The following is a 13,205-nucleotide window of genomic DNA, read 5'->3' on the forward strand; positions in this document are numbered from 1 at the left end:
AGGAGGAGAGGGTTCTGCACAGCTCTAGTGAAGCTAAGGTAGCTGGAGGAGGAGGGGGTTCTGCACAGGCTCTAGCGAAGCTAAGGAAGCTGGAGGAGGGGCTTCTGCACACGCTCTAACCGTAGCTAAGGTAACTGGAGGAGGGGGTTCTGGTCATGCTCTAACAAAGCTAAGGTACCTGGGGCATCTTGAGTAATTGTCCATGAGGCTCCCTATCAAGGAGATCAGATTCTACTTCAACCTGAACTGGCCTCAGCATAATACAAGATGGAGAAAACCGCACCGCCTTGTCCTGTCACTGGATGTGACATGAATAGTTGCTAGCTGAGTTTCTGATACGGTCCTCTTGTTCCCCTCTGAATAAAACTTTGTGAGCAGTCTTTAGTACCCGTTTCTCAGCCTCCTGATCTGGATTTCACCAGAATGGTCCTCCTAGGTGTGCTTACAGCCTGGTCTAGCTCACAGCTCTGAATCTCCCACTTTTCTCCTTAAAACTAGGTTCGAAGAACTAAACCCCAGGTTGGGTTTATCAGCACCATTTCATGGCACTACTTTTCCATTCATTTCCTCGCTGCTGTGATCAGAACCCGACAAGAAGCCACTTAAGGGAAGTTGATTTTGTCTCAGGGTTTGAGGATACAGTCTGTCCTGGCAGGGAAGCCCATGGCTCCAAGTCAGCAGCAATGCCTGACAGCTACTTACTCAAACCTCAGTGGAAGAGGAAGCAGACAGGGCTAGAAGTCAAGCTGGGCTCTAAATATCAAGATCCATTTCCATCCCCAAACAACCCACTGGCTCCTGCTAGGCCTCATCTGCTAAAGGTTCCGGTCTCCCAAAACTGTGACCAGTGTTCAAACATAGGACTGCTGGGGCACGTTTCACATATCAGCTGTCCCAGGGAATCACGGCTGCCATCCATTTGGATGTGTAAGAAGAGAATAGCTTGTGTTTCTCCCACACCCAGCATCAGGAGGAGCAGTGTGGCCCGGAGGCCGGCCTGTGTGTGTGTGTGTGTGTGTGTGTGTATGTGTGTGTGTGTGTTTATGCTATGTAATTGGAGTGGCAGGTCCTTTGGTATTTTTTTAAATGTTAAATGACATGAACCTAATGCTCAAATCTTTGAGGTCAGTGGATGTGTGAGGAGATACAGCAAAAATCTGTACTTCGAGTCCCAGCAGGAAGATGTTCCAAAGTATCACATCCTAGGAGCCCCTTTGTTCCGGGAGAGCCCTTGTCTTCAGCTGTACCCCTTAAGGGAAAGCAGTTGTGCAACCAAAGAGATGCCGAACATCTACCTGGGAGCCCTGTGTGATGAGAACAGAGTCCTCGGAGGCGAGACTGGTTTGTTTACAGAAAGGGTGGGATATAGCCCGGGATGGGGACTTCATTCTCCCTTTGTGAATCCAAGGGAGCGTCATCTTCTCAAATCACCGTGGTCACTAGGAAAGCCAGGCATAGTGGCTCGGTCAGAGGCAGGCATCCAATCTGTGAGTTCGAGGCCAGCCTGGTCTATAGAGTGAGTTCTAGGACAGCCAGAGGTACGTAATATGTGGTGGGAGGGAGATCTTGCTGGCCTCAAGTTTCACAGACACTTATGAGGAGGGTACCAAGTGCGAGGAACCGTGTTTAGCTCGGGAACACTCCGTGGGGCATCCTGACCCTCGCTGGATTCTTCAGAAAGGGACCACAGGATGAGCTGTGCGCGAAGCGCGGCCACATGGCGTGGGGAGGCTCCAAAGCCCAGCCGGGGCGGCGGCGCCGAGGGTGAGGCCGGCTGAAAAGGTTCTGGAACCAGGGCTCCGTCTGCCCGAGCCCTCAAGCCTCGAGCGCCAGGAGAACCTCCTAGGGCCCCGGCCTCACACCACGTCGGCACGCCACGTCACCCGCGCGCGCCCCGGACGCACTTCTGGCCCGAGGCAGCGCCCCGGAAGTAGCCGTGGACGTCGGAGCAGGCGGGTGGGACCGGCGCGGATGTGGCGAGGCTGCTGAAGGCAGGTTCCGCAGTATGGCGGGGACGGCACTGAAGAGGCTGATGGCCGAGTACAAACGTGAGTCGGGCGGCTCTCGCCTTCCCGTCCTCTTCCCGGTAGCCTACCGCCGGGCGCTGCGCTGCGTGAGCCCTGCGACCCGGACAGCCCGCGTGCGGAAGGCTGGGCTGTCTCTGTCGCCTACGCGCCCCGGCCCGCTGCTGCGGGGCAGGCCCTGGGCTCAGACGCGGGCTCGGCCAGAGCGGTCCTGGCCCTGCGACCCGGACCTGGTCCCTGAGTCCCTGAGTCCCAGCGGGTTTGCGCATCCGTCCTCCCGATAGGAGACGCACGCCGCGGGGCGGTGCTCAGCAAGGACTGGGTTGTCCCTGTAAGGTGGTCATGAGGTAGAGGAGAGTTTGGGGAAAAAGTTGAAAGTGAGCAAAATAAAGATTTAAACCTCCTGCCACGCTGCAGGCGAGAGTTGCTGTCCTGCTGGAGCAAACCAAAGTTTTGCAGACACGGGTTCGGGGACTTGAAAAGACCATTTCCTTTTCTCTGGATCAGTGTTTAGCTCTGTTTTACTTTTTCAGCTCTGTTTCCAGGCCTAAAAACATCATCTCTTTTTATACAAATAAATAAATAAATAAAGGAGGTAGGCAGCAGTTAGGTTCTGGGACAGGGATCTAAGTTCTATCAAGTTCGTTCTCGGCCGTGCTTGTTGAACACAAGGGTAGTCACATTAGAGAAAATTTTATTCCCCATCTTCTGTCCGCGCAAAAGCCTCAAACATTATTTCAACCCTATTGTCATTTCGTTTGCAGTTAAGGTCACGGATCATCTAAGTTTGGGAGTGGAAAAGAATTCTCATAAAAGGGTGGGCCCTAAAATGGGAAAACTGGAGAAAAGGTTAGGGGGGTTCACAAGGGAGAGGGCTCCACCTGCGGTGGCCGCTTGCAAGAGGAGACAGGGTAAGGAGCGCTAAGGTGGCCTCTGCTGACAGCCAGTCTGGGACCAGTGTTACAGCCATATGGAACTGAGTTGTGCCAGCGACTTAAATGGACTTGGGTTGTGGCCCTGAAAACTGCCCCAGCTGTCTTGGCTGGGCCCAGACCCACTGACGCATGGAAACCATGAGGTCATCAATGGATATTGTTTAAGACTGTGACAACAGTGACAGAAAATACATCCATCAGTACCAAGCGTGAGAAGTGAGGACTTTTTTTGTTTTTTTCCCCTGTGTCTGTAAAATTCGATAAAGCCCCTCTGAGTGTGTCCCCTCTTTTATGGCTTAGCATCTGGTTTGTCGTGTTTAAGACAGTGTACTCCAGTGTTAGGTAGACTCAACAGGAGTGGCCATGGTTGAATTAGTGTGCCTGCCCCTTAGCTTCTGGTGCTGGCTTCCATGAGTTTCTGAACTATGTCTCATGTCTCTCCCCGGGGCCATCTTTTCCTGGGTGTATGGATGTCCAGATTTCCCACTTGAGAAGTCAGCAGGCATTGGTTTAGAGCCCAGCCTAGTCAGTATGCTAAGTCTGGTCTGGTACATCTGGTGAGACCCCGTTTCCAGACAGTGTCACCGTTCCCAGTTCTGGACAGACTTGAGAGTGTTTTAATTGCAGTTATTATGTATTTATGTGTGGGAGCAGGCCAGTGCCTGGGCGTGTGCAGAAGTCAGGACAACTGGCAGGAGTTGGTTTTCCCTTCTTCTGTGTGGCTCCTGGGAAGCTTGAGCTCAAGTTGTCACACTTGGCAGTAAGTGTGTCTACCCCTGAGTCATGCCTGGGCTCGAATGCGAGGCAGTGCATCACAGTAGAGGCATGAAGCAGAGCAAAGCTGTTTACCTGGAGGCCAGAACACGAAGAAGCAGAAAGGCTGGGCTCCCCTTTAAGGATCTGCTCTCAGTGACAGCCCTCCTCTCCTCTCTGGCTCCTGGCCATGCCTGGTGCTGCTTGCTGTGGTCTGCTGCCTTTTCACAAGCAGACACTCAGACAGCAGCATCGGAATTGCCAAAACTGAGCCAAAACTTCCCTCTTTGTAGGCGGTTATCTCAGGCATTTTGTTACAGTAATGGTCAGCCAAGTAACTTGGTGTCCATGATCCCATGCTTGCAAAATAGAACACCAACAGTGACTTAGAGTCTTCATGATTTCTCCCCTGAATTACCATTCTTTTCCTTTTCTTCGTGTTTGCCATTCTATCTCCAGACAATGTGTAGTTTCCTTTTATCTGTGAACTTAGTAGAAAGTATACAGTATATGTTTTGTTTGCTTGTTTTTGCCTTGGAACCTCTTGCCCAGCATTGTGTCTCAGTTTCCTTTCTCTTGGAGCTTGTGGCTGCAGTTCACTCTCCTTGCTGAGTGGATTTCTTTTTATGAATAAACCGGAACCCATCTGTTCTGCTACCCGTAGACGCTTAATTTGCAGTTTGATTTTTGAAAGTCCTGCAGTCGCGAGCAGTTTTGAAAAGCTCTTGGCGCCCATGTGCAGGTTTGTATTGGAGCATAATTCAGACTCATGGAGCATTTGTTTACTCTATTTTATTTTTATTTTTTCGAGACAGGGTTTCTCTGTAGCTTTGGTGCCTGTCCTGGAACTAGCTCTTGTAGACCAGTCTAGCCTCGAACTCCCAGAGATCCGCCTGCCTCCGCCTCCCAAGTGCTGGGATTGAAGGCATGTGCCACCATCGCCCGGCCTCATGGAGCATTTGAATGACCAGCCCGTTTCACGATATGCTAAACTGTTTCACTGTGGCTTTTTCAGTGCCACAGCTGAATGTCTCGCTGTTTCTGCTTTTCATGTAGTCTTTAGCTTCTGGGACTTCATCTTGTCTGGTAGACATAGCATGATATCCTGTGGCTTTAATTGATATATCAGTGATTATGAGTGAGGTAGCAGCCACTGTTCATGTCCAAGGGCCAGCTCTGCATTTTTGGTGAAGTGTCTATAGCCGGCAGGCTTTCTTTCTTGCTCCTGTGTGTTCATTGCATCACCTAGCTGTCCTCAGAATGCCCTGCCCTACGACCCGTCTGTCCTCCTGACACTGCTGAGCTGTGAATACTAGTATCCTCAGAATGACCCATCTGTCCTCCTGAACAGTGCTGAGCTGTGCATCATAGTGTCCTCAGAATGTCCTGCCCTATGACCCGCCTGTCCTCCTGGACAGTGCCGCTCTGCTTTCACCGCTGTGGTGTTGGTACTTCTCTGCACTGGGCACGGTTGTGTCGAGGGTTGTCCATGCTGCTGGCCTTGGTGCAGTGTCCCCTTACTCTTCCAGCAGCAAGTGATGACGCAGGGCAGGTAGTTCCAGCTGTTATGTTAAAATCTTGACAGGGCTTTTGCCAGGGTGGAGTGAGATTTCTCTGTGGTTTTCTGAGTAGCCATCTAAAATGTATGACTTGTTTCTGGGAGTGTCCACTGATATTTTGATATTTTCAGAAACCTCTGTTGACCCTGAATATCTGTAGATATTCAGATAGGGAGCAGTGATTGTTCCTTTTCCTTTTTAAAGATTTTGTTTGTATTCTATGTGTGTAGTCTTTGCCTATATGCATGTCTGTGTACCATGTGCTTGTCTCGTGTCTGCAGAAGCCAGAAGAAGGAGTTAGATCTCCTGGAGCTGGAGTTGCATAGAGACAGTTGTGGGTGTTGGGCACTGAACCCGGGTCCTCTGTAAGAGTAGCTAGTGCTCCTAACTGCTGAATCATTTCTCTAGCCTCATGTGGTTCCCTTTTAATGTCGAGTGGTAATCCATTGCATGGCCAGGCTACTCTGTTTAAACATTTGCTTCCCGATGATCACTGCTATGAGACTGCTGTGAACATCGTGTGCTTGTCTTCGTTTCTCTTGGCATAAATGCCTGCTTAGTTTAGAAGGCTCTGCCCAGTTGTCTGATGCTGCTGTTCTCACTAGCACAGATGCTCCGCAGCTCTTTAGAGTTTTTAATTTTTTCTCCTTCCTGTTCAGCTTATGTTAGTGTCTCCAGGGCTTAACTTGAAATTTTCTCATAACTGACAGTGTTGAGTCATTGCAAGCTTACCGACCATCTGCCTTTTTTGATGAAATGTTTATTTTTAAATTGGGTTGTTTCCTTAGCTTGTACACTTCTTTAACATTGCCTTTTATTGGATATTTGCCTTGCCAATATTTTCCCTCTTTGGCTTGACTCCATGTGTCATTTCCCCAGTCCAATGGTTCCTTTATTTTAAAACTTTAAGTTTAATTTATTTCTGTTTACATGTAAGTCTGTGTGTTTCACAGTTAATACCTATAATCCATTTTAAAGTTTCGTGGGAGAAGTCAGGGTTCCTTTACATATTATCTGGGAGTGTTCCAGCTGTGTTAGTTTGCTGTGCTGTGCCTTAGATTAGTGGAGGCAAGAGAATCTGATTTTCTTGCAGCTCTGAAGGCAAGACCTCCAGAGTTAGGGTGCGGGACAGGCCTGTCTACCTGGACTCAGCAAGGACTCACTTGAACCTGGTTGTCTCTGTTCAGCATGTCCTGTGCAGTGTGTAGAACATGCCAATGTGACCCCTGGCTTTCCCTGGTTTTCCACTGTAGACTTTGGGGCTTTTGTGCTTCCTCAGTTTCTTGAAAGAGTAGCCTCTGCAGCTGTCTTTCTTGTTCTTCCCAGTGTATCAGTGTGATAGGCTTCTAGAAATGGAATCATTGGACAAATTTGTATTTTATTTGTGTAGTGGCTACTTCTTAAACTACTTTTAAGAAAAGTAGTTTTTTATTTCTTTATTTCTTTATTTTTTTGGGTTTTTCGAGACAGGGTTTCTCTGTAGCTTTGGTGCCGGTCCCGGAACTAGCTCTTGCAGACCAGGCTGGCCTCGAACTCCCAGAGATCCACCTGCCTCTGCCTCGCGAGTGCTGGGATTAAAGGTGAAAAGTAGTTTTTAACAAATTACCATTTTCAGGGAATAGTCTTTGAAATTTTCTGATATGGTTAGTAATTGTTTCTCTTCTAGAATTTATGTTTATCAGTAAACATGGAACTGTGGTTTCCTGTGTTGCCGTGAAGCCTTCCTGCTGTTGACTGCAGTTCATCCCTGACCAGCAGGTGTCACTGCTGGATAGCGAAGTGGGTGGGATGGTCCTGGCTGCGCAGAGCCTGGGTCTACAGCATTGCTGGTCTTCTGCCGCAGGCTTGACCTCCTCGTCTCTCTAAGGGAAAAGTGGTGTCTCAGGAAGGTTCTGAGGGAACTCCTACAAAGAATACAGCTCTTCTGCAGTTTGTGCTAGGTGACCTTTGTTCCATGCATTGTGCCTCAGCCCCATATTTTAGCAGCCTCATTTTAAGTGTTTTTGTTTCATCAGGGGTGATGGGACTAGATTTCAGATGACGGAGCATGTAAAGCCTTGGCAAGCTGGTTCTGTTCTTTATCCCAATCTGTTCCTGTGATAGAGATACAGAGGGAGACTGTAGACTGTGTTGTTGGGAGGTGCTCCCTCCATCCGTCCTGATACTTGGCCTCTTCCTCTGCCTTCTTACCTCCTTGAAGTGTGCGCACATCTGGCCGCACAGCCTCTTGTTCCTTCTTCTTGCCTGGCCTCTCCTTCTCTTCTGTCTCTCTCTTTCACTGTAAACAAAAATCTTTATTGCTACTTTGTGTTTATAAGTGTTTGCCTGCACGTATTAAAGTGCACTGCATATATACAGTGCTACAGAGACGAGACGAGGGTGTTAAATCGCCTGAAACTGGGGTTATTGGCATTTGTTATCTGCCATGTGTGTGCTGGGTCCCTGTACGAGCGGTGAGTTCTCCTAGCCACTGAGCCTTCTCTCTAGTCCCTTATTCACGTTTCCCCACCAGTGTTTTTAGTTACATTTACTTGTGTGTCTTGGGGGTGTGGCTGACATAATATGACATTCATGTGGATGTCAGAGGACAGCTTGTGGATCGGTCTCTCTTTCTATCATGTGGGTCCTGGGCTTTAAACCCAAGTCACCAGACTTGGCAGACAGAACCGTCGTCGGCCGAGCCTTTTCTTAATAGTTTTCTTAATAGTCTCTGTTGTGTATTTTCCAACTTAGCCCCCTTTTCCTTTTCTGGGGTGATAGCTAGAGGCCCACAAGATGGTCTAGCGCTGTTTTGCCTTTGCAGGTTTTCCTACAGTGCAGCCTGTAGGAAACGAGGCCATGTCAACCCTGGGTCGCTTACCATTAAGTGAAGAAAGCCTGCATGATGTGTCCCTGGTGGACTGGGGAGGTTTGTGACCTTTGAGATTGTGTACAGCCCTAACCAAAGAAAGCTTTGGCAGGGTCTGCTGTGGTGTCTGTCCTGTGAATGTGTCCATGACAGGGTGTGCTTGTGCTATTGGATGTGCTCTCCCTCCTCCTCTCTCTCCCCTTTCTCTTCCTCTCCCCTCTGCTCGCTCCTGGGTGTAGTATACAGCAAGGTTAGCAGGGCAGGCAGTAAGAAGTATTCCGTGCCCTGGAGCGTTAAAGTGAAGTTAAGTTTGTTTTGTGAAGTCCGAGACAGCCCCACTTGTCAAGTGTGGTTCTGTTAGTGTTTCCGTGTCTCTGTGGCCGTGTGTTCTCTCCTAAGAAACCCACTTTCTAACCGCACATATGGATGCTGACCACATAGCAACTTTGAGCATCTCACCATTTCTTATTGGCTTTAGATTTCTTTGGATGATCAGTTTCCATTCTTTGTTTCTGGTCCTTTTGCCTTAATCTTATTTAGCAGGGTTACTAATTTCTGTTTTTCAGAGGTCACCATGTGGCTCTGCAGGCCTTTTGTATGCTTGCTGTCGGTCGTCTTGATTGCATTGGCACTCAGATGGTGCAGTGTACTCTGTGCTGGTTTTCTTACTGTGTGACTTGTCTTTCCATTCACTGTTTTCCAAGTGTGTCCGCAGGTTTGGTGTCTGTTCACACAGGTTGTATTCATCTGTAGGTCATTACCACAGCAATATCTAATGTGAGTGACTTTATTAGCAGAAATGCTCATTTGGGCACAGTGGGCACACACACACAAGTCTTTCTTGCGAGGCAGAAGCCAGAGGGTCGCTGCAAGTTTGAGGCCAGCCGGGGACATAGTGAGTTCCAGGCCAATCCAGGTTTTACAGGTGACACTGGCTTAAATTTCTTTTTTTAGCTCACATTTTTGGAGTTCAGAGTACAAGGGTCTGTGGGGTGACAATGGGTGACCAACGTCGTGGTGACTGTAGTGGTTTGAGTCTGGGATTGTATGTGACAATGTGATCACACCTGGCACAGGAAGCCAGAGAGCAGCAAGCCGCTTTTGTAACCACTCTGGAGTCATGTACCAATGTCACACATGCCTCTAGCTCCTAAGGTCATGCTCTTCTCCATCCCAGTACTGCTAACCTGCTTTCAACACTAGACTCTTAGGGACACACCCCAGACTGGAACATGACCTAGACTAAAAACCATGTTGCCAAGAATTGACATGCCGCCTGGTGGCCTAGCTGGTTGTCTGGTCTTCGGCAGCTCCTGGTCTTAAGTGGCTGAGACTCTGTAGTAGGCCTGTCTTCCATGTCATCGTCATGGTGGGCATCTGCACTTCTGCAGGGTGGTGGCCAAGACCACTGACCTGGAGAGTGATAGATTTGATTATGCCTCTCCCTGCCACCTCAGCCTGGCCTCCTCCTTCTGCTCTGTCACCTTCAGAAAGGTTTGAGCTCTTTTTTTTTTAAAATATTTTTATGGTTTATTTAACTTTATTTTATGTGCATTGGTGTGAAGGTGTCAGATCCCCTGGAACTGGATCTTCTGACAGTTATGAGCTGCCATGTGGGTGCTGGGAATTGAACCCGGGTCCTCTGGAAGAGCAGTCAGTGCTCTTAACCACTGAGCCATCTCTCCAGCCCCCAGGTTTGAGCTCTTAAATGATAGGAAACGCCATTTAATTAGGAAACAGCCCATTTTAGATTGTGAGTGTTTGTCAGAGGAGCTGGCAGGAGCATGCCGGGGTACAGTCTGTACCCCATTGTTTTCACTTCTTACTGGTATAAAGGGCTGCTCAGAGCCAGAGTTGGTTTCGGGGCTGGGCATTTATTTGGGAACAGAGAGCTGCCCTCTTGGAAGATGTGTACGCTGTAATCTGGTTCCTATGACTCATGAAAGTGTTCTGCTAAGTGACAATGTAACATATTCTGTCTGGTAATGGCTCTGCTCCTTAACTTTACAGAATTAACCCTGAATCCTCCAGAAGGAATTGTGGCAGGTAAGGGCCTCAAGTGACTTCATTATGATTTTCTTCCAATTGTCAAAGTGGCCTTCTAATTAAGATGTGGAATTTTTTTTCTTTCCCTGTAGGCCCCATGAATGAAGAGAATTTTTTTGAATGGGAGGCGTTGATCATGTAAGTTAATTGTTTTTACCCGCTGTACTGGAAACCAGGCCTAAGGGTCTCTACTCTGATGTGTTGAGTGGGTCCAGGCAGGCCTTGTTCTCTGGGCAGAATCCAGGTGAACACGGATCCAAAGGAGAGGGCAGTGTTCTTTTAGCACCAATAAAAACATTTAGTTGGGGGCTGGAGAGATGGCTCAGAGGTTAAGAGCATTGCCTGTTCTTGCAAAGGTCCTGAGTTCAATTCCCAGCAACCACATGGTGGCTCACAACCATCTGTAATGGTGCCCTCTTCTGGTCTGCAGGCGTACACTAAAACAGAATATTGTATACATAATAAATAAATAAATATTTAAAAAACATTTAGTTGTGAATATTGGCTGTGGATAGTTTCAAGATAGCAATTTTTAATGTCATCTTGAAACTTCTTAGGGAGAAACAGTCTTCTTAGGAAGCAGCAATTCCTTACTTAGCTCTTTGCTTTCACACCATAGACACACAGAAAGCTTCCGTGTGCCCAGAGCTGTGGGGTTTCTCCCCACGAGAGCAGCATCCAGGATGCTCTGATGCAGTGCGGTCATGACACCGTCTCTCTGGAGAGTGGCAGGTCCCCAGGCTGAGGTTTCTGTCCCCAGGATGGCCTCTGTTTAGGCCTAGCCTTAAGTCTGAGTGTCTGGAGCTTCTGACTAGCTAGCTGCTAGCCATCAGGGTTCATGTGACCCATCATTATAGCAGCCCCTGAAAGCGAGACACTTCACTCACAGTCAGTCTCTTACAGAGTGCTTTTGGGTTTGGTTTTTGAAGTATAGGTATGAGTGTTTTGCCTACATGTGTGCCTGGTGCCTGTGACGGTTAAAAAAGGGTGTTAGATTCTCTGGAACTAGAGTTATAGACAGTTGCGAGCACAGGTACTTCATAGCACATGGTGAGTTCTTGTTCCTCCTGTGAGCTGCCACATATGGGCTGGCCACAGGCTCCAACCCCATCCTGTAATGCCACTATCTCCTTTCCCTGATGGCATATATAACTCTGATAACCTGCATGGAAGCCCAGCTGGACCTGTCTAGTCAGCTTTCTTGACCTCCCTTTATGCATTACTTCCTCAAGCCTAGACCCTTCTGGAAGGAGGAGGGTCTTAGCACCTGTCATGGGGAAAGTTAAGTCAGAGAATTTCTTTACGATCTGGCTTGGGCAGTTTGTCTAAATGCTGAAGGCCTGACCCGAAAGAATGACTTAGAAACCAGAAACCATGGCTAGAAGCTAAACAAAACAACATATGTGTGTATTTATCAATATATATCTGAAAGGAATGATATCGGCTCAGGGCCTCCAAGACCAAATTCTCAGCACAAAGATTTATTTTTCCAGAGGGACAGAGGGCAGGGGATGAGAGACAAAAAAGGAACTAGAGGATGTGAGAGAAGGGAAAGAGAATGAGTTGTATTAATTTTTTGCTCTTTTGGCTTTTTAGGTTCTTTTGGGGCCCCACCACCCAGCTCCCAAATAAATCACACACGGAGGCATATTCTTAGTTTCGAATGCCCAGTCTTAGCTTGGCTTGTTTCTTGCCAGCTTTTCTTAACTTATATCATCTCGAATACCTTTTGCCTCTGGGCTTTTATCTTTGTCTATTTCTGCATACCTTTCTTTACTGCTTTCTCCTTGGCTTGCTGGGTGACTGGCCAGATGTCCCCTCCTTCTCTTGTGCCTTGGTCTCCTTCTATTTATCCTCTTTGCCTGATAACCCCACTTATCCTTGCCTCTGCCTTGCTATTGGCCGTTCACCTCTTTATTAGGACCATCAGGTGTTTTAGACAGGCACAGTAACACAGCTTCACAGAGTTAAACAAATGCAGCGTAAACAAAAGTCACACACCTGAAAATATAGTCTCCAACAAATGAGGGAATGGGGGCAGTGGTATTTGTCCTGGAGGGACAAGGGACTGCATCCGGATAGAGAGGAGATAGACATGGCACATAGGAAGATGGCAATTTATGAAGGTTCAAGGGGAAACCCCAGGTTAGGATGAGGTGCTTTGTTTTAATGGGGCATGTTAATTAGGTAAGCCAAATTAAATTAGGGGCTTTTGATGCTAGACTTCAATACTTTGATAGCTGGACCTTGAAAGTCAGCCTTAGGAGGAGGAAGTGGCCAAATAAAGGAATAGACCTTTGGGTCTAGCTTGCTTTAGGAATGTAATCTAATGGTTTTTAGCAAGGCTGAGGGAAGTGGGGAGAAGGACAGGGCCTGCCAGAGCCATATTCTTGTGTGGGCTAGTGTCCCTTCAATATTTATATCCCATAATTCACAGTAGTTTGTGATGGATTTGCGTCCAATAGTGTGGGTGGCTTTTCTAGTAGGAAAAAAGTCCTTAAAGTAGTAGGTGGCCAAAGGGACCTCCCGGAGCAACATTAGACCTGAAAAACCAGGGCCTCTGTTTCTTCCCCCCTTTCTCCTTCCCACCCCACTTCTGGTTCTCATTTTTCTGTTTGACTTCTCTGGCTTGCAGGCCTTCCACTGTTCCTGGTCCTGAGTATGATGCAGCTTATACCAAAGTGAGCTTGTGGCTCCTATGCCCAGTCTCGATTTTGTGATATTTAACTTTCAGACACGTTAGAAAGAGCAGCAGAGGGGCCCTGAGTCTAGAGTGTTCTCTTCTCTGGTCCATTCTCAGCCTGTTTAGCATTCTTTTTCCTACTTAGATGTGCAAGAAAATAAAGTTAGGTTAAACTGAGAAAGCCACACCCTGTAATCAGTCTCTCAGTCAATAATCATTTCCAGTTAACTACAGTGTTTCAGGTTGGACTTTGTTGGTTGAGAAGCACTCTGGGGGGACAGGGTGGGGAGACACCTGGTGTGAGCTCTGAGCAAGGTAGGATTCGTTTGTGCCTGTGCTTATAGCACATTGGTGTGT

The 13,205-nt window shown here is 47.9% G+C and overlaps 1 protein-coding gene across 1 annotated transcript in view; it reads left to right on the forward strand.

Moving 5' to 3' along the window:
* Nucleotides 1–1,938: 1,938 nt before the first annotated feature.
* Nucleotides 1,939–13,205, forward strand: part of Ube2g2 (ubiquitin conjugating enzyme E2 G2) — a 25,863-nt gene continuing 14,596 nt past the window's right edge. Inside the window, exons 1-3 of the mRNA XM_005360250.2 lie at nt 1,939–2,048; nt 10,130–10,165; nt 10,258–10,303. Of these exons, the coding sequence (XP_005360307.1) occupies nt 2,006–2,048; nt 10,130–10,165; nt 10,258–10,303 (125 nt within the window). The 5' untranslated portion in view covers nt 1,939–2,005. The remainder of the gene's footprint in view (nt 2,049–10,129; nt 10,166–10,257; nt 10,304–13,205) is intronic.

This window comes from Microtus ochrogaster, linkage group LG2 (assembly GCF_000317375.1).
Source record: "Microtus ochrogaster isolate Prairie Vole_2 linkage group LG2, MicOch1.0, whole genome shotgun sequence".
Classification (NCBI taxonomy): Eukaryota; Metazoa; Chordata; class Mammalia; order Rodentia; family Cricetidae; genus Microtus; species Microtus ochrogaster.